Genomic DNA, 18,755 nt, shown 5'->3' with positions numbered 1-18,755 from the left:
CAGCCGTGAGGGAGCACCGTGGGTGCTCTGCGAGGAGCTTTGCCTCGGCTCCAAGGAGCTGGGGCTTTCCTCATGCTCCGTGGGGGCTCAGGGGGTCCCCCCCGTCCTGCTGAGCGGGGGATTCCCAGCCACAACCAGCCAAGATGTAACCCCAAACCGGAGGGGAGCAGCTCGCCACCATCCTCCCAGCACCCTCGGGGAGACCAAAGCTTCCCTGCCCAAATGGAGCAGAAGTTTGCATGGAAATGGGATCACTCTTGCAAAACAAATTCCCCAGCAGCTTGTTTCAGGGTCCTCAGCCGAGAGCAGCTTTTGGCCAGCGCGAAGGAATTCAGCAGGCTTGGCTCCCGCGTCCAACGTGTTTTGAAACCATTGGTAATAAATTTTCCCTGAAAAGCTTCACTGCAGAAAACGAGGGCAAAAGGTGCTGGGGGGGGGATGGGGACAAGCATGCGCCAGCCCCCTTGGAAAGCGCCACGACAGCAAAACCGGGATCGCAGCTGGGAGAGGCCGGGAGCTGGGATGGGAACTGGGATCGGCGGCTCCCCTGCAGCCACAACAAGCCGGGGATGAGCTGGCAGCCCGGGACCTTTGTGCCCTGCGGTGACAGCGGCTGGCTGCAGGACTCGGTGTCCCGGCGGTTCCCAAGGCACCGGACACGGGCAGTGCACGCGCAGCGCACGCCCCATCACACCCGGCTGCCCCTCGGTGCCAAGGTTTCATCCAGAAGCTTCCCAGCCCGCCGCAGCGCCGGCAGCGGGGCCGGCGTCGCCTGCGTCAGCACGCGGGCAGAGTCCAGGCAGCGCCTGCAGACACCGGGGAGCACGGCCACAGCTGGCCCTGCACCCCCCAGGACTGATGTCCCCAAGTGTAAATGCACCTGCACCCCCAGGGCTGGTGTCCCCAAGCATCACCTGGCCATGCAGGGCCACCCCCTCCCACCCCAAATCCTTTCCCCGTGCCGCAGCTCCTCAGCCCCGGTGCCATCCAAGCTCCCTGCTGGACACACGTTGCCATTAGGGCTCCTCGAGGCCATCGTGGCACAGCCTCGAGCAGCTCCCACGGCGAGGGCAGGTGCCCGTGGAGCCCCCCCTGGGGACGCAGCAGCCAGCATTTGGCAGCTGCAGCCACGTGCTGGGGCTGGGCAGTGGGGTCGGAGCCAACCCTTCCTCACCAAACCCATCCCGGTGCAGCGGGGACGGGCTCCCGGGTCCTGCATCTGGGGCTGTGCACGCACCGGTGGCACCGGAGCAAGGGTCCCCACGCCGGGGGGGGGGTGAGCACACGGCGCGGGGCAGCAGCCAAGGCCAGGACCGATTAATCAGCCTCGGTACAGCTGTTACACATTAACTCCCTTGTTTGTCCCATATTTTGCAGCGGAGGCTGCTGCCAGCGCACGGGGTCCAAGAGCACGGCCGGTGCACGTTCACACGGCGGCGCTGGGCTCCGTGCCTGACCCCGGCCCTTCGCCCTCTCCGGTGGGCGCTGGCAGAGCGGCAAACACCGCACTGAGGCAGCCACGCAAGAGTTGGGTCAGGAAAAGCACTCGCGTGCCTCTTTATTGGAGCCGTCTCCGCTTCCTGCAGCGCGCTCACCCTGCCGGCACCCAGTGCAGCCCAGCGCACCGTCCCCATGCCCAGTTCCTGACCTCCCCATTCCCAGTTCCCGGCCCCCATCCCCAGTTCCCGGCCCCCATCCCCAGTTTCTGGTCCCCCATCCCCAGTTCCCAGTACCCATCCCCAGTTCCCTCCCCCCCGTCCCCAGTTCCCGGCCCCAGCATCACCTGGAGCTGCAGCGGACGCATCCCCTGGGGGCTGCTGTCCCAAGTCAGTGCCCAAACGAGGACCACAGCACCCAGAGGGCAGCTGCAGCCTGGTCCCGAGTGGCTCCATCACCCAGGGGGCACCCACCTACCTCGGTGGGACAGAGCCCTGCACCCACATCCCTGAGGAAGAGGAGGAGGAGGAGGAGGAGGAGCGCAGGGCAGGTCCCGGTGAGCCAGCCACACACCCTCCATCACCAAAACCCCTCCGAGGACGCAGCCCCATGGCTGGATGGGGGCCATCCATGCCCGTGGGTGTCCCCATCCCCGTCAGAGCCTGCCGGGCGGTGGGGGCAGGCTGATGTTGAGGAAGCCCCCGTAGCGGAAGGGGGGCAGTTGTGGGGCGCAGGCGGCCGCGGGCAGGCAGGCGAGGGGGTTGGCCTCGCACGCCTCCGCCTCCCGCTCGCTGCTGAAGTAGATGCTGTCGGGCGAATCCACCGAGGGGTCCTCGTCAAAGTAGTTGTAGGGCCTCAGGAAAAAGCCGACGCCGTTCCCCACGGTCACTGTGTTGGGGATGTCCTCGGCGTGGGGGACGTGCAGGAACCCCACGGAAATCCAGGCGACCAGGTCCTGGGCACGCAGAGCTCCCCGTCAGGCTGCACGGGACCCTCCCAGCCCGGCCCCCAGCCCCATTCCCACCCGGTTTGGCCTCAGGCAGGCGAAGCCTCAGCCTGGCCAGGAGCAGCAGCCCCGGTGCCCGGCTCCCCTCACCTCGTTGCTGATGGTTTCGTTGTCGATGAAGTCGGCGAAGGCGACGGTGGGCGTCCAGGGGTCGTTCTGGTTGTAGACGCTGGTGCTGGTGGGCTCCTCTTCCTTCCTCCTGGTGACGGCCAGCTTGTACCTGTGGGAGAAGGGGGGGCTCATCCGTGTCCCCAGGCGACCCCAAAGGGATGGGACCCGGGGCTGGCTGCAGCCCCAGTGCCTCAGGGGCTTTGCTGCCCCTGGGAGGCACAGCTTGGTGCTTCGCCTCCAGCCTGTGCCAGGTCTAACTCAAACAACCTCCCCCTTCCATTTCACCCTGGTCGCGAGCCAACGTTGCGGTTAAACGAAGCCTTTTCCCAAAAAGCATCCTGTCCTCACGTGGAGATGTCAAGACCTGGGGGTAGCAGCACTGCTCCAGGAGCCCCGCTGCCCCCGCAGGGGAAAACACGTGCGATCGCTGGAAACTGAACTCATCTGGGGTCAGATTCCTGCATGGGAACTGCTATGAATGGACACCGTTGAGCAACTTTTCTAGGGATTTTTCAGAGCCAAGAAACAGGAGACTTTGCTGTTTAACCCTTCCTCCCCACAGGGAGAAAAGGACCAAGACGGGGACGCGGTGACCGAGAAGAGGCTCAGCACCCGCAGGGGCTGGCACCAGAGGGGTCCCTTGGCACAGGGCTGCCCGTGCACCACCCTCCCCCCCTGGCCGTTTGCAGCCTGGGTGCCCCCGTTTTCTGCCCCAGCCCCACACCTACCTGCCCCAGCTGACGGCCCTCTCCATGGGGCTGCTGTCGGGCAGATGCTTCCCGGGGAAGCTGACCACCTGCAGCCGGTAGCTGCGCGCGTGTCCCCACCGGTTGAGCTTGGGGCTGGTGAAGGAGAGGTAACGGGGCAGGGGGGCTTCGAGGGGGAACGCCGCCTCATTCTCCCTCTCCAGCCTGTCCCGGTGGAGGAACGGCCGCACAATGGTGTTGTGCTCACTCCAGGGGGCCCTCAGCTGCTCGTAGCCCATGTCCTGGGCCTCCAGCGAGTTCAGCTGGCCTGCGAAGCAAAAGGAAAAAAATCCCTTCGAGCTCCGTCCCCACCAGGAAATGCAGCCGCGGAGCTGCCCTGCTCTGCATCCCAGGAATACAGGCAGTAGTTTTTCCCCCCAAAGACACACTTCATGCCCCATAACCCAACCTTTGGAGCCCCCAGACACACCAAGGACAAGCAAAACCCTCGTGACCGCGCGAGTCGAGCCCTACCATCGATGTCCAGGTCCACCTTGTAGTGGATGTGGTGGAGGTGCATCGTCCCCAGCGTGTGGGGCCCAACCTTGTTGCCGTAGTCGGTGCCTCGGCCGTGGAAGAAGGAGGAGCTGATGTAGCCGGTGGCGTGGACCCGGACCTCCACGGCCCCGTTGCTGTGGAACATGAAGTCCCAGACGTAGTCGTAGTTGATCAGGGTGGAGACGGCGCGGATGACCAGGACGCTTTTGCGCAGCCCGCCGTAGTACAAGGACTGCGCGTCGGAGAAGTGGCGCCGCAGGGGGAGGGCGGCGTCGTGCTCGAAGACACACAGCGAGTTCTGGTTCGTCCTGGGCACGTCCGACTCGGCCAGGTAGTGCCGGTCCAGGTAGGTGGCCGTGTAGGGGCAGTCGACGCCCCGGACCAGCTCGTAGGCAAACCTGCCGATGCCGAAGCTGCCGTCGAGGTAGCGGGTGGACATGCCTCCGGGGCAGTTGGAGCCGTACAGAGCCAGGGCTTCCTGCAGGCTGAGCTCGTAGATAATCCTCTCCCTGCGGTAACGGATGTCGAAGAGGCGCGGGCCGGTGTTGGGGTTCATGCCGAAGGCGATGCTCCAGCCCTGGAAGGTGACGCGGTTGTCCCTGATGCTGTAACGGGGACCCTGGGGCTCAAACTGCAGCGGCCCCGGGGCGCCAGGAGGGCGCCGGGGTCTCATGGAGCCCATCACCGTGGCATCCTGCGGCTTCTCCACCCGGATCACCTCCAGCAAGCCAGCCACGAAGTCGGCCTCCAGCTTTGTCGTGCTGGAGAAGTAGCGCCCGTTGTAGAAGACCTGGCTCAGGTACCAGAGGGAGATGTCGAGCTCCCCGTGCTCCACCAGCACCTCCAGCCCCACCGGCAGCACGTAGTAACCGGTGCCTTCCACGGCGTGGAAGATGACGAACCAGGAGGAGCGGTCCCCGGATTTGAAGCCCCGGGGGGCCGTGGTGAGCACGGCCAGGTCGGTGCCGTCGGAGGCGCAGCACGCGGCGAGGAAACGCGGCGCCTTCCTCAGCTCGTCCTGGATGAGGGCGCTGATGGCCACGTACTCCACGCCGGTAACAGGTCTGCGGTGGTACGGCACCTTCCCCCCGTACTTCTGCACCGTGACGTCCCGGTGATACGTCGGCACCGGCAGAGGCCCCACCACGTACTCGGTGACGTTGGGGTCCTCCTGGTTGCCAAAATAGAGCACGGCCAGCGCCTCCCGGGGCGGGCGAGCCCCCCCTGCATCCAGGAACTGCAGCACCTCCGCCTTGGCAGGGAGCTGCACGTCCACAGAGGCGATGCAGTTGTCGGAGGGTTTGGCACGTGAAGCATCCACCAGCGGCACCCCGAGGCTGCCCCGCAGGTACCGCACCACCTGCGCCAGCTCCTCGGGCGTCAGATCCGCAAACACCAGGCTGCGGCCGTCCTCCGGGACCTCGGGCTCCGGGGGCTGGTGCTGGCAGGTGCCGGGACCCCGTCCCCTGGTCAGCAGCACGCAGACCAGGGCGAAGATCGTGGCCAGAGCCAGGAGGAGCAGGATGAGCGCCGTTTTCACGTTCATGGCTGCTGCAGTGGGGCAGGACGGGCTTCCCAGCTGCGAAACTCTCCGGGACCTGCAGCAGCAGGGGCTGGAGGGGTTGTGGGGTTGGCTGCTTGTTTTTGTTTTTTTCCCCCCGTTTTTCCGCTCCGGGAACAGCCCAGACAAGCTCGCAAGGAGGGCGTAGGGTGATGTTCTTGGACGTGCCTGGGATTTGCTGGGAACCATAAAAGGCAACTTGGCTCTGCTTCCCCCCGGCGGGTCACAAATTTAAATAAACCTCATTCTTCTGCACCCGTCCTTCCCGTCCCGTCCCGCAGGCTACGCTGCAGCCCTCGGGGAGGACAGATCCAGACAGCAGGGAGAAAAACCAGCGCTCCTCCCAGCACTTCCTTCCCTCCACACCCCAGCAGAGCCCACGGGGCCACCGATGCCCTGCAGCGAGCCCGGTGCCCCCACGCTGCAGAGCCCAGCCCCGGACCACCCCGTCCAGCCCCGCAGAGCCCCAGCATCCCCCAGCAGCCGGCGCTGGAAGCTGCAAGAACGAGACAGGCGGGATGGATAGCACCACATCTTTTTGTTTTTAAAACCTGAGATAGGCACTACATGGCGTTCGCTGCTACAGCAGAGGAACAGGATTTCTTCCTTCCTTCCCCCTACCTCCCACCCTCCCCAAAACAGACCCGGATTCAGCAATTAATGGAGATAAAGTCAGGCTGCCACCTGGCAGCGCGCCAGGACAATTACGCTCCCCTCGCGCCGAGCACTAAATTAAAAGCAACACAAAAAGTGAAGTTACAACTGGAAAACGAAAAAAAATAATAATAAAAACTTCACTTTAAAAAAAAAATAAATTCCTAACAGGTTGGTCAGCCTCGCGGCTCCTGGAACATTAAAGCCTGCTCATGTTTTTGAATCCGTCGTAGGTGAACGGGGGGAAGTTGGGTGAGCAGGAGGCTGTTTTGGGCAGGCAGGCGATGGGGTTGACCTCGCACGCCGTGAAGTCCTGCTCACTGGTGAAGAAGACGCCGTCGTGCGAGTAGATGGAGGGGTCCAGGTCGTAGTAGTTGTAGGGGCGCAGGAGAAAGCCGACCGAGTTCCCCACCGTGGCGGTATTGGGAATGTCCTCCGAGTGCGGGATGTGGAGGAAGCCAGCAGTTATCCAGGCCACCAGGTCCTAGGCAGGAGGAGATACATGACCCAGGTTATTTCAGACTAAAATCTGTGCCTGGACCACCGAGGGAGCCTTGGTGGGCACCCACAGCCCACGAGTGCTCAGACCCCCTCCCCGGAGCTGCTGCTGTCCCGGCTGAGCCCACGGGCAATGCACGGAGAACACACGGCCAGCACCAGCAGCTCCAGCTCCTGCTCAGCCCCACGGTGGGCACCACAGCCCGAGAGCCTGCTCACCTCGTTGGTGATGGTTTCGTTGTCGATGAAGTCGGCGAAGGCAACGGTGGGCGTCCAGGGGTCGTTCTGGTTGTAGATGCTGGTGCTGGTGGGCTCCTCTTCCTTCCTCCTGGTGACGGCCAGCTTGTACCTGAGGACAAGGACGCGGATGAGACCGGCTCCCCAGAGCCTGCAGAGCACCAGGCTGGTCCCCTACAGCAACCCCAGCCCTGGGGAGCCTCTACCCCATCCCTCTCCATGGCGAACATCCCCGTGATGCCCCCCCAGCCAGATGCTGGAGGCGTCTTGGAGAACCCGGTGCCACCACCGCAGCAGCCTGACCTTGCCCAGCTGATGGCCCTCTCCATGGAGCTGGCTTCGGGGACGTGGTCCCCTGCGAAGCTGACGATCTGGATCCTGTAACCCCGCTGGTGGCCCCACTTGTTTTTGCTGTTGGCCGCGAAGTAGATGTATCTGGGGATCTTGGACTGCAGCCGGAAAGCCGCCTGGTCCTCCGTGTCCAGGACCCTCTTGGTGAGCCGCGGCCGCTCGATCTGCTGCTCGGGGTTCCAGGGAGCCCGCGCCATCTCGAACGCCATGTCATGAGCCACCAGGGAGTTCTTCACCCCTGCGAGGACAAGAAGTGGGTGAGGAGCTTCCCTGCAGCCAGAGCCTGCTCCCCACATCCTCCCCTCCTGCGCCCCAGGCTCCAAGCACCGCTCCCCAGCGCTGCGTGCCTTTACGCATTGTCTACGTCTGTCTAACCCAGGCAACACCACCCCGTGGCACGCAGTGTGGTCCCTGGGGACCAGAAGAAGGAAACCTCCATGGGCAGAAGAACCAGTTTGCTTCCCAGTGAGAGCCCAGCCTAATTAGCCCAAGCGCCTGATGGCCCGGGTGCTGTTTCTGCTCATCAGCACCCATCCTGCGAGGACGCACCAGGAGGAGCTCAGGCTCCGAGCGCATTTGCACATCACAGAAGTGGAGCAGCTCCGGTCTGTCCGCAAAGAGTTTGCGTCAGCCAGGGGCTCGGAGCAATGGGAGAGGCAGATAAATGGGGACGGGATGGCAGAGAGCTGGCTGAGAGAGCTCGAGGGCCAGCAGGGTGCTGGCAGAGGGGCCCCGTGCACGGACCACAGCAGCAAACCTCTCCAGACAAGCCTCCACCCCAAAAAAAACTTGGACCAGAGCCTTGGGACCTGCAGTCAAGGACAGTGCCAGGACCTGCCGAAGAGGACCCACCCACAGCTACTGCAGAGCTCGTTTTCATCCTCCTTCTGATGTGAACAAGACTTTGAACCCCACGCCTGGTGTGGCAGCATCAAGCAGACGCAGTCTGGCATTTCACATGCCCTTTTCTTATGTTTAGGGTTTTGCAATCCACACCCCACTTTTCTTCTTTTTAAACAGAAGTGCTCAAAACTCATCCTAAAGGAGAAGGCCCCGACCCCCGCAGCTCTATGGGAGCACATCGCCCTACCCCATGCATGGAAAGAAAAACCATGTAAGGACCACAAAACACAGAGTTCGAGGAGCCTGTAAGCACTCATGGAGGGCACAAACCAGAAACAAGACCCAAACCTACCTCCAACATCCAAATCCACCTTGTAGTTGATGGAATGGGTTTGTATTGTCCCCAGCGTGTGCTCCCAGACCCTATTGCCGTACCGCAGACCATCCCCATGGAGAAAGGAAGAACTTGGGTACCCCGTGGCATGGACTTTGGCCTCAATGGCCCCGTTCTGGTAGAAGATGAAGTCCCAAACGTAGTCGTGGTTGCCCAGAGATGTGATAGACCGCAGGACCAGTGCGGAGTTGACCAGCCCGCCGTAGTAGAGCGCCTGCAGGTTGGAGAAGTGGCGCCGCAGCGGGGAGCCCAGGTTCTGCTCGAAGACGCAGAGGGCGTTCTTGATGGTCCTGACCTCCTGGGAATGAGCCAGGTAGTGCACGTCCACGTAGCTCGCCAGGTAGGGGCAGTCCACCCCGCGCAGCAGCGGGGAGCTGTAGCGCCCGATGCCGAAGCTCCCGTCCATGTAGCGCGTCGACATCCCCCCGGGGCAGTTGGAGCCGTACACCGACAGCGCCTCCTGCACGCTCAGCTCGTACACCACCCTCTCCCCCTTGTAGCGGACGTCCAGCAGCCGCAGGCCCGTCTGCACGCTCATGCCGAAGGCGAAGCTCCACGCCTGGAAGGCCACGTGGTTCTTCCTCAGGCTGTAGCGGGGACCCTGGGGCTCGTACTGCAAGGGGAACGCCGTAGCCCAGGGCGCTCGGGGTCTCATGGACGAGAAGTCCCCGTCCGGGGGCACTTTCCTCACCTTCTCCACGCTGATGCGGCCCTGCACGTAGGCGCTCTCCAGCTGAGCCATGTCCCTGTAGTACTGCCCGTTGTAGAAGACCCTGCTGACCGCCCACTGGCCCATGTCCAGGCTGCCGTGGTCCACCAGCACCTCCAGCCCCACGGGGTGCAGGAAGAAGCCGCTCACGTTCTGGAACACGACGAACCACGACTTGCGGTCCCCGGACCTGAACCCGTGAGGAGCCGTGCTCCGAAACGCCACGTTGGTGCCATCGTAGTCAAACACTTCTTGCAGGAAGGTGGGGGCTGCAGCGAACGCCACCGCCTTCAGGAAGGCTCCCACCTGCTCGTACTCGCTGCCCAGCATCGGTCTGCGGTGGTACGGCACCTTCCTCCGGTACTTCTGCACCGTGACGTCCCGGTGATATGTCGGCTGTGGCAGAGGCCCCACCACGTACTCGGTGACGTTGGGGTTTGCCTGGTTGCCAAAATAGAGCACGGCCAGCGCCTCCCGGGGTGGGCGAGCCCCCCCTGCATCCAGGAACTGCAGCACCTCCGCCTTGGCAGGGAGCTGCACGTCCACGGAGGCGATGCAGTTGTCGGAGGGTTTGGCACGTGAAGCATCCACCAGCGGCACCCCAAGGCTGCCCTGGAGGTACCGCACCACCTGCACCAGCTCCTCGGGCGTCAGATCCGCAAACACCAGGCTCTGGCTCCGGGACCCCGTCTTCTCCGCGCTGCGGGGCTGGGATTCGCAGCCGGGCGATCGCCTCCCTCTGCTCAGCAGCATGCAGGAGAGAATGAAGATGACCACCGCAGCCCCAAAGAGGAGGACGTAGGGGAGCCTGGGGTTCATCTCTCCGAGCGTCGAGACAGCGCGCGGGGCTCGGCTGCGGCGTCCGGACTGCGTCCCTCACCTGCAGCCCAAGCTCTTAACTCAGTCGTGGTGTGGGCGTGCAGGCGTCGCTTCCGATGTGGGGAGGAAACCTGGAGCTCCCCGGCCACTCCGCGCGCAGCTCCCAGCTCCCAGCCAGTTCTGCCTGTTCCCTCCCCACCCCGGGCGCACCGAGCTGGGCAGCTGGCGCCCGACTCCTGCCCCGGGTTACCCAGCGGTTTCCCTGCTACAGGGCGTTTGCTCAGCCCAGTGCACCTCCCGGGACGCCCTGGCCCATCTCACGGATGCTCCGTGGATCCGGCACGCACCCCAGGGGGCCAGCACCCTGCTGGAAGCACAAGGTGCCCAGATCCAGCACTCCTCCTGCTGCCTCGTCCCGTGCTGGACCAAGGAGCTGGGTGGGCTGTGAGGGCTGTGGGTGCGGGATGGGGAGCACGGCGATGCCACGGGGCTGGCTCGGCCGGGTTGGCTCCTTCTGCAACATGGGCACCCCGGGAGCTGGTCCTGCCTGGTGCTCCCGGAGAGCCCCCGGCTCTCCAACACGACCACAGCTCCTCTCCCTGTCACCTCCGAGTCCTTCCCAGCCCTAAGGGAAGGGACCCGGCTGCTCCAGTTCTGGCGCTGGTGCTCCAGAAGGGCTGAGATGGGAGGAAGCTCCCTGCTGAGATCAGGCAGCATTTACCAAACCCCAGCAGTACCTGCGAGCAGTGCCAGCTGCAGGCAGAGGGGCTCATGAGGACGGGCAGCTCACGGGACTGATCCAGCCCCTCCAAACCCTCTCCCCCCACCAGGACCTTCGGGCAGGAGCCAGCAGGGACACAAAGGGGCCTGAAGGGGAAGGCTGTGCCCCTCTGTGCGCAAACCCGGGGGGCGCAGCCCCTCCTCTGCCAGACCCCCTGCAGACAAGGGGGGGCTGACAGCTCCTACGAGGGCAGCCCCATGTTAGGGACAGCCGAGGACAGCTCACCCGGCCACCACAGCCCTCGTCACGGCCAGCTGGTAGGCACAGGGCAGGGGCTGAAACCACGACAGCTCGGCACCAATTTTTCCATCACGGCGTTAATTTAGGAGCTTCTGGTTTGTCTCAGTGCCAGCCAGGGAGCACTCGCCCGTTTCCCCTGCAGGTCCCATGCCAGCCGCAGATTGGGATGCGAGAAACCTGTGCTGGAGAGGCTCTGCTGTGCTGTGCCCTGCTCTGGTTTTCCTTTACAGGATTTGAGGTTGCGAGGGCTCCTCGCGAGCACCACACGCTGCTTCTAACCCCGCTGCTCGGGACAAGCTCTCCCTTTCCCTCGCCAAGTGGACCAAGGCTGGGGCTGACACAATTCTCCAGAGCTTTCCAGCCAGGGCTCTGGGTCTGTAAACAAAGCGGGGAAAAGCAGGGACACAGCAGGGACACAGCTTTGGACCTTGCCACCACACAGGAGCTCTGTTTTAGCACGTTTGCCAGCCTTGTTTACAGGAAGGGCACCGCTGTCAGCCCTGCTTTCGGCCACGGGTGACAGCCACAGCATTTCTCAAGGCCACACAAATCCCGGGGACAGGGGGGCACAACCCCGCTCCACGCACAGGACGCGTGCCACTCCTGACCCGGTGTCACCCGCAGCTCCAGCCCCAGCAGGGCTCAGAGCAGCCAAATTTCTCCTCCAGCGGGCACAGACGGAGCCCCCAACCCACCGGTGGTCTTGAAGATTTTCTCCCCCACCTTTCACAGCAGCAGATTTTGGCCACAGACACCCAACGCCGCCAGTCGGTGCCTGCTGCACCCGGGGCTGCCCCTGCACCATCCTGGTTCTGGATCAGTCCCGGAGGAGAAACAAACCCCGTGCATCCATCCCGCGCATCCCAGCGTGGCCGTTTCGCCCTCGGCTGCAGCAGAGAGCAGCTCCTGCAGGGACCTGCTGCCAAAAAGCCCTGCCCGCACGGAGGAGCGGGGATTTCGCCCTCTCCCTGCAACAGCTCCACAGCTCGAGGCTCAGGATCCAGCCGAGGGTTTCCTCAAAAGGGAGAGGCAGGGACCGAGCTGCCAGAGGTCAGCCCCGCGGTGCTGCCACCCAGCCGCATGCCGGGAAGAGGAGGCACGGACGGGACTTTTCCGAGCTGTAAGCGAAGTCCCAAAGCAGCGCCAGGCGTCGCAGGAGCGGCTCACACCTCCCCTCCTGCAGACAGCGCCGCGTCTGCCCCGTCTGTCTGGCCACGCTTATGGCAACACAGCCCGTGCCAGACGTGAGGCCTCAAGGAAACTCAAACGTTTGGCAGCCGCTGCCTTTCCGTGCCTTCCCCCGGGGCTGAACACAGAGCTCCCAGACAACTCGCTCTGCCTCCAGCTCCATGACCTGGACAGGCTGTTGAACACATAGAAAAATAATTTGGGGATGAAGTAAGAGAGCGAAAAAGCAGAGATCAGATGTCAGCAAGGAGGGACTCCGCGCACCAGGAGGCAATCCCCAAAAAACTCTGGGGCTTACCACATTAACAGCAGGAGCTCGAGGAAGACCCGGACCTACCTCCCACATCCAAATCCACCTTGTAGTTGACCGAATGGGTGTGAATCGTCCCCAGCGTGTGCTCCCCGACCCTATTGCCGTACCGCAGACCATCCCCATGGAAAAAGGACGAGCTTGTGTACCCGGTGGCCTGGACCTTGGCCTCGATGGCCCCGTTCTGGTAGAAGATGAAGTCCCAAATGTAATCGTAGTTGCCCACGGTGGTGACGGACCGCAGGACCAGCGCGGAGTTGACCAGCCCGCCGTAGTAGAGCGCCTGCAGGTTGGAGAAGTGGCGCCGCAGCGGGGAGCCCAGGTTCTGCTCGAAGACGCAGAGGGCGTTCTTGATGGTCCTGACCTCCTGGGAATGAGCCAGGTAGTGCACGTCCACGTAGCTCGCCAGGTAGGGGCAGTCGACCCCGCGCAGCAGCGGGGAGCTGTAGCGCCCGATGCCGAAGCTCCCGTCCATGTAGCGCGTCGACATCCCCCCGGGGCAGTTGGAGCCGTACACCGACAGCGCCTCCTGCACGCTCAGCTCGTACACGACCCTCTCCCCCTTGTAGCGGACGTCCAGCAGCCGCAGGCCCGTCTGCACGCTCATGCCGAAGGCGAAGCTCCACGCCTGGAAGGCCACGTGGTTCTTCCTCAGGCTGTAGCGGGGACCCTGGGGCTCGTACTGCAAGGGGAACGCCGTGGCCCAGGGCGCTCGGGGTCTCATGGACGAGAAGTCCCCGTCCGGGGGCACTTTCCTCACCTTCTCCACGCTGATGCGGCCCTGCACATAGGCGCTCTCCAGCTGAGCCATGTCCCTGTAGTACTGCCCGTTGTAGAAGACCCTGCTGACCGCCCACTGGCCCATGTCCAGGCTGCCGTGGTCCACCAGCACCTCCAGCCCCACGGGGTGCAGGAAGAAGCCGCTCACGTTCTGGAACAGGACGTACCAGGTGGCCCGATCTCCGGACTGGAAGCCCCGGGGAGCAGCAGTCACCGCTGCCAGGTTGGTGCCGTCGTACTCCATCACCTGACGCATGAAGGACGGAGCCGCGGGGAACACCCGGCTCTTAAAAAATCCTGCAATCTGCTCGTACTCGACAGCCAGCGTGGGTCGGCGGTGGTACGGCACCTTCCCCCCGTACTTCTGCACGGTGACGTCCCGGTGATACGTCGGCACCGGCAGAGGCCCCACCACGTACTCGGTGACGTTGGGGTCCTCCTGGTTGCCAAAATAGAGCACGGCCAGCGCCTCCCGGGGTGGGCGAGCCCCCCCTGCATCCAGGAACTGCAGCACCTCCGCCTTGGCAGGGAGCTGCACGTCCACGGAGGCGATGCAGTTGTCGGAGGGTTTGGCACGCGAGGCGTCCACCAGCGGCACCCCGAGGCTGCCCCGCAGGTACCGCACCACCTGCGCCAGCTCCTCGGGCGTCAGATCCGCAAACACCAGGCTGCGGCCGTCCTCCGGGACCTCGGGCTCCGGGGGCTGGTGCTGGCAGGTGCCGGGACCCCGTCCCCTGGTCAGCAGCACGCAGACCAGGGCGAAGATGGTGGCAAAAGCCAGGACGAGGAGGATGAGCGCGGTTTTCAGGTGCATGCCTGCTGCTGGTCCTCAGGCTCTTCCCGAGCAGGGTTTCTGACTGCTGCCTCCGTCAGTTTGACGCTGCACTGGATGGATTAGCACGGAGAGCACAAAAGGCTGGGAGAGGCGAGGGGAGGAGATCTGAAATTCGTTGTGACCAGAAAGGGCAGACCTCACTCAGCTGCAGCCTGCTCCGAGTGCCCTGAAAGAACCAGCGGAGATGCGGGGTCAGTGACTCAGACCTCAGCTTCACATCGTTCCGTTACTTTTTCGGTCCAGCCCAAGCTTCCTGAGGCTGCTTGGAAAAGCGAGGATCCTGCAGGCAGCCCGAGGTGGCTGGGACCACTGTGAGCCTCTCACAGGCTGCGAATTGTTGCCACCCTGCAAATTTCCCTTTGCAGCTCACCGAATTTCCATGTTTACCAGGCTGCTTCCTTGTAAACGTTCCCCCTGGCAGCGCCATTTCGAGCTTGGAGGTGCTTTTTGTTTTACTTTTTAAAAATCTTCCACGTGGAAGCCTCTGCTGAGAACACATCCATCTGTGTAGTAGCAGCAAAACTTTGGCAGGCACGGAGAGATGGAGTTCAGGACGAGATTCAGGTCCCGAGGCGCTGCGAACAACCAGCCCTTAGTTTGCACCTCCGAGCAGCCCTGAACTAACGAATCCCCCCGAATTCCACTGAAACGACATCAAGCAGCTTTTGCCTCTGCCTCAGATTCAGACGCAAACCAAGGCGCAGCTTCGGAGGAGCTCCCCCGAGGACAAGGCCGACCTTGTTCCTCCAGGAGAGCCTCCCGAATTTCGTGAGAGCAGCCCTCAGCCGTTGGTGCTCTCGGAGCATCGCCGAAAACCCTCGGCCGAGCAGCACCGGGGGCAGACGAGAGGCTCCGCAATCCCTGCCTGCCCCCGAGCTGGTGCCGAGAAGCACGAGGAATCCAAGAGCACCAAAGCCGGAGAGATTCGACCCAACGTTTCCACTCCAGCTGCCAGCCTCACCTCGCCTCACCCGAGCCTTCCCGTCCTCCTCCTCCTCCTCTGTCAGAGTTTCCTGGTGGGAGACGGGGCCCTCCTCCAGCCCGCAGCTCGGCCTCGCTTACACCAGATCCCACGCTGGCAGGCAGAGAGCCCCGTGGCTTTAGGACACTCTCCATTATCCTCACCACCCTGGGCAGCTCGCAGCCTTCTTTAGCCTCAGCTGCAGCTGGGCAGGCAGGGGAGAAGTGCAGCTGCTCAGCACCATTCGCCTCTGGTGCGCCAGCAGAGCCCCCGGAGCCACGGCGGTGCCTTCACGGGGCTGGAGAAGGGATCGCTCTGAAACATGGACACAGGAATGGGAAGAGAGGGCAGGTGATAAAAGAGCCCCCGCTACGCAGAACGCGACAGGTTTCAGCTTTGCTCTGCTCCCACCGACTTCCCACCGGCCTCTGATGGCAGGAGGAGCCTGAGCAGCCCCTGACTGAGCACCCAAGTGTTGATTTCCACGTCAGTCTTCCAATCTGTGAGGTCAACAAGGATTCGAGGGTTCCTTGGGGTTAGGGCTGAAAGAAGAATTCCCTTCTGGTGCAAGCCTAGAGCACGGAACCCCATTTCAGGGGTCCCACCGAGCTGGGGCTGCTGCGCAAACCCCAGAGGCTGCACGCACCACGGCCACATTTCCTTGAAGTTCAAAAGAGCAGCTAATTTACTCCTGACTTTGCCTCTTGGGTTTGCATCCCAAGGCCCCAAAAAGCCGAGCCACACGCTGCAATTACAGCCTGTCATTTTCCGGGCAGTTTAGGAGAACTGGAGAAGCTCCACAGGCCCTGCGCTGCCCCGCAAATCACAACTCAGCCCTGCAGCCCGCCTGTCAGGAGGCTGAAAATAAAGTGTGGGAACGCTCCTTGCTGTGCACGCCGGGTTTTTGGAAGGCAACAAAAGCACAGAAGCCCCAACCTGCGCTGACGTCCCCGTGACGAACGAGCCCGCAGCGCAGGGCCGCAGGGTACAGCTGGCACAACCGAAGCTCCCCCATGCCGCCTCTGCCACGGGGCTCACATCTGACAGCAGGTTATTTAACGCTATTTCTGCTGCATTTTTCAAGCTGAAGGGTTTTTTAAATCTGTGACAAGAATCAGCCTGCGCTTTCTGGAAGCTCTGTTCCAGAACAAACACAGGAGCCTTGAACCCGTCCCCACTTCGCAGCAGCCAGCTCAGGGAGCCGAGCAGTTCCCTGAGCCTGCAGAGCCACGAAACCTGCGACGAAAATCCATCGGGGATCTTTATGGCCACGCAGGAGCTGCTGGTGCACCTTCCTCCAGTGAGAAACCCGAGGCAGCTGAAAGCAAACCTAGAATTTTATAAATGACACGTCTCGCCACCAGCAGGGCAACTTGTTTACGACCTGTTTGGTGCACACACACCTCCACTCAGCTCGCCAGGCTGGCTGCCCCGTACCCAACACGGAGCCTTTCCCTCCTGCTGTTTATTTTGGCTGTTTTTTTGGCTGTTTATTTAGGGGCTTCCACGCGGTGAGCTGCCCGCGCCTCCCAAAACAAAACACGGCAAGCGCCGAGCTCGCTGCGCTTCGCTCACGCGGAAAGGTGGAGGTGGCAAAAAAAACAGCCCCCGAAATTTATAGGAACCGAAAGCAGAGACAGGCGGCCTCTGGCTCAAGGAAACTCTGAGTCAGCGGCTGCCATGCAGCTGGGGAAGGAGTACAGTAGAGAAAAACCTTTGCCAGTTCCCCCTGATGTGAATGCGAAGCTGACGCCAAGCCAGACCTCGTCCCCTAGCGCGCTCCCACCCTCACCTCGTTTGGTCCGCTCGTGTAAAGCTTTCTGGTGGAAATTGTGTGACCCTGACTCACGCTGGCTGCGCTGTTTGTGCCTGAACGCCACCGCTGAGCTTTTATTCTCCTTCCACAGCTTCCACCTGCAGTGCACACAGGGGCTGCGACGTCTCCAGAAGCTGAACGAGAGCCCTGACGGCGTCCTGGAGGGCAGAGCGGAGACCTCTGCAGTGAGGGGGTGAAAATCCCACAGAAACCCTCCCCTGCTCCTGCGGGTGGCCCACGCTCCCTGCCAGCACCCAGCACAGCACCCCTGGGTGCTCCATCCCTCACGGGGCTCCTGCGTGTCCCCTTCATTCCCTCTGGCCACAGCGAGGTCCCCCTGCTGCTGCACCGCATTGAGTCCTGCCCATGGCAGTCCCTCCAGACCCAGGGATCGGTGTTTCCAGCTCCGTTCCCCTTTTTCCAGAGCAGCAGGGATTTGCCCACAGCTCATGAAGCACCGCAAGGCAGGAAGGGGCCATCCACAAGCTGCTGCTGCTGCTCCGAGAAGGATTTCCAGCAGGCCAGGGCTCACCAGGCCACCCGCAGCTCCTCGGGCTGATCGTGGGCCCCACCTAGCGGCACCCAAACCGGGCAGGGATGGAGCCTCGGGGTCACAGCACGGGCTGGACACCGGCAGCTGGCAGGAGGGCACCAGGGGAACACGACTGACACGAAGCCGAACAGCGCCGAGCAGCCCCGCAGCACAGACTGTGCTCCAACATGCCTGGGGATGAGGCAGCGAGAGCAAGGCTGTCCCTCTGAGCAGGGCAGGGAATGCTTTGGCACATGGAGATTAGGGAGAGGAGATTTCCTTTGGCTGTAGGTGAGTGTGACATTCACTGGGGGAGGCATTTGGGTGCCTGCCCCATACTGCAGGGATGTGGGAGCAGCCCCGCTGCAGCTCTCTGAGCAAATCATGCAAATCCCTTGTGTCTGTGTGACCCGACACGGCCTGAGTGCGACACGCAGGGCAAGAACGGGACCAAACACATCAATTCCAGGTCCCTGGGCCTAACGTAAGGCATGCTGAAGGGATAGGAAGGATCTACAGAGCAACACACGGCAGCATACGACAGTCAAAATGAGGAATGAGAAGGCAGGGAAGGAGCGATTGGATGGGAGAAAGGCAGGACTGAGGACAGACACCGACATGGCACAGCGTGGGGAAGAGCTCGGTATCACAGACAAGGGGCTAGCTTAAAAGAATTCAAAGTACCTTATTTTAATTTCTTGACATGGTAAAAGTTTACATACTTTCATCTGGCAAAGAGAGCCCGACAAATTAAAAGGAATCGATACAAAGAAACACAAGGGGAAGTGCTGCTCCCAGACAGCAGCGAGAACGCAGTTGGTTTGTTACTGAATATTTATTAGTGGGAAGACTAAGAGTTGACTTACTACAAACAACAACAGAAGAGTCTATAGAAAGGGCCCGCGGCCCCCCACACTCTGGGCAAATCCCTGGGAAACCAGCAAGAGACAACATGGCTCTTAGAGGTGGAAGCAGAGGAAACAAAAACAAGTTTAAAAAAAAAAAGAAAAAGAAAAAAAAAAAGAAGGGGAGAAAGTTCATTCCATTTGTCACTGTTGTTACACTGAAGTTAACACAACTAGGAAGGCTACTGCACAATAAGAATATACGGGTGGAACAGCGAGACCCGGGAAACAGCGAGGTTCCAGAAACAAATGATTTAAACATTCCCTGAATGCGGGACTGAAGTAGAAATACTATAAATAAGAAACTTTTGGAGCCTGCAGCGTTTATGGGACCACTTCCCACACACAAAAACTTGACGCAACACAACCAGTCATTTCCAACGGGGTTTGTAATGGACCATGAAACGTTCCAGTGGCTTAGAGACGCCGGGCACGCGAGGGTGCCCTTTTGCAGGGGAAAGACTAAAAGGTTTGCAGCGGCACCGGGTGGCAATCGGCCATCCTCACCCCAAGCACCGGCCGTCGGGGCTGGCCTGCTCCACG

At 62.0% G+C, this 18,755-nt stretch overlaps 2 protein-coding genes across 5 annotated transcripts; both read right to left on the bottom strand.

Moving 5' to 3' along the window:
- Nucleotides 1–1,533: 1,533 nt before the first annotated feature.
- On the bottom strand, nucleotides 1,534–5,625 carry LOC137844415 (amine oxidase [copper-containing] 3-like). The gene is made up of 4 exons (XM_068660786.1): nucleotides 3,775–5,625; nucleotides 3,283–3,568; nucleotides 2,534–2,663; nucleotides 1,534–2,392 (listed from the first exon to the last, which is right to left on the bottom strand). Exons 1-4 carry the CDS (start codon nucleotides 5,546–5,548, stop codon nucleotides 2,093–2,095), a joined length of 2,490 nt encoding a protein of 829 aa, XP_068516887.1. The 5' UTR covers nucleotides 5,549–5,625; the 3' UTR covers nucleotides 1,534–2,092.
- A 308-nt stretch (nucleotides 5,626–5,933) lies between these two features.
- LOC137844416 (amine oxidase [copper-containing] 3-like) lies at nucleotides 5,934–17,746 on the bottom strand. 4 transcript variants are annotated; one of them, XM_068660787.1, is made up of 4 exons: nucleotides 8,295–10,474; nucleotides 7,052–7,337; nucleotides 6,731–6,860; nucleotides 5,934–6,497 (listed from the first exon to the last, which is right to left on the bottom strand). In XM_068660787.1, the coding sequence occupies exons 1-4, from the start codon at nucleotides 9,862–9,864 to the stop codon at nucleotides 6,213–6,215; spliced, it is 2,271 nt and encodes a 756-aa protein (XP_068516888.1). In that variant the 5' UTR covers nucleotides 9,865–10,474; the 3' UTR covers nucleotides 5,934–6,212. The 4 variants fall into 4 exon arrangements, with proteins under 4 accessions (XP_068516888.1, XP_068516889.1, XP_068516890.1 ...); XM_068660788.1 differs by lacking the exon at nucleotides 8,295–10,474 and adding an exon at nucleotides 12,411–17,746 and having other exon boundaries at nucleotides 5,945–6,497; XM_068660789.1 differs by lacking the exon at nucleotides 8,295–10,474 and adding an exon at nucleotides 11,609–12,376 and having other exon boundaries at nucleotides 5,947–6,497.
- Nucleotides 17,747–18,755: the final 1,009 nt, after the last annotated feature.

Source organism: Anas acuta, chromosome 25 (genome assembly GCF_963932015.1).
Source record: "Anas acuta chromosome 25, bAnaAcu1.1, whole genome shotgun sequence".
NCBI classification, from domain to species: Eukaryota; Metazoa; Chordata; class Aves; order Anseriformes; family Anatidae; genus Anas; species Anas acuta.
This window is presented reverse-complemented; position numbering and strand designations above follow the sequence as displayed.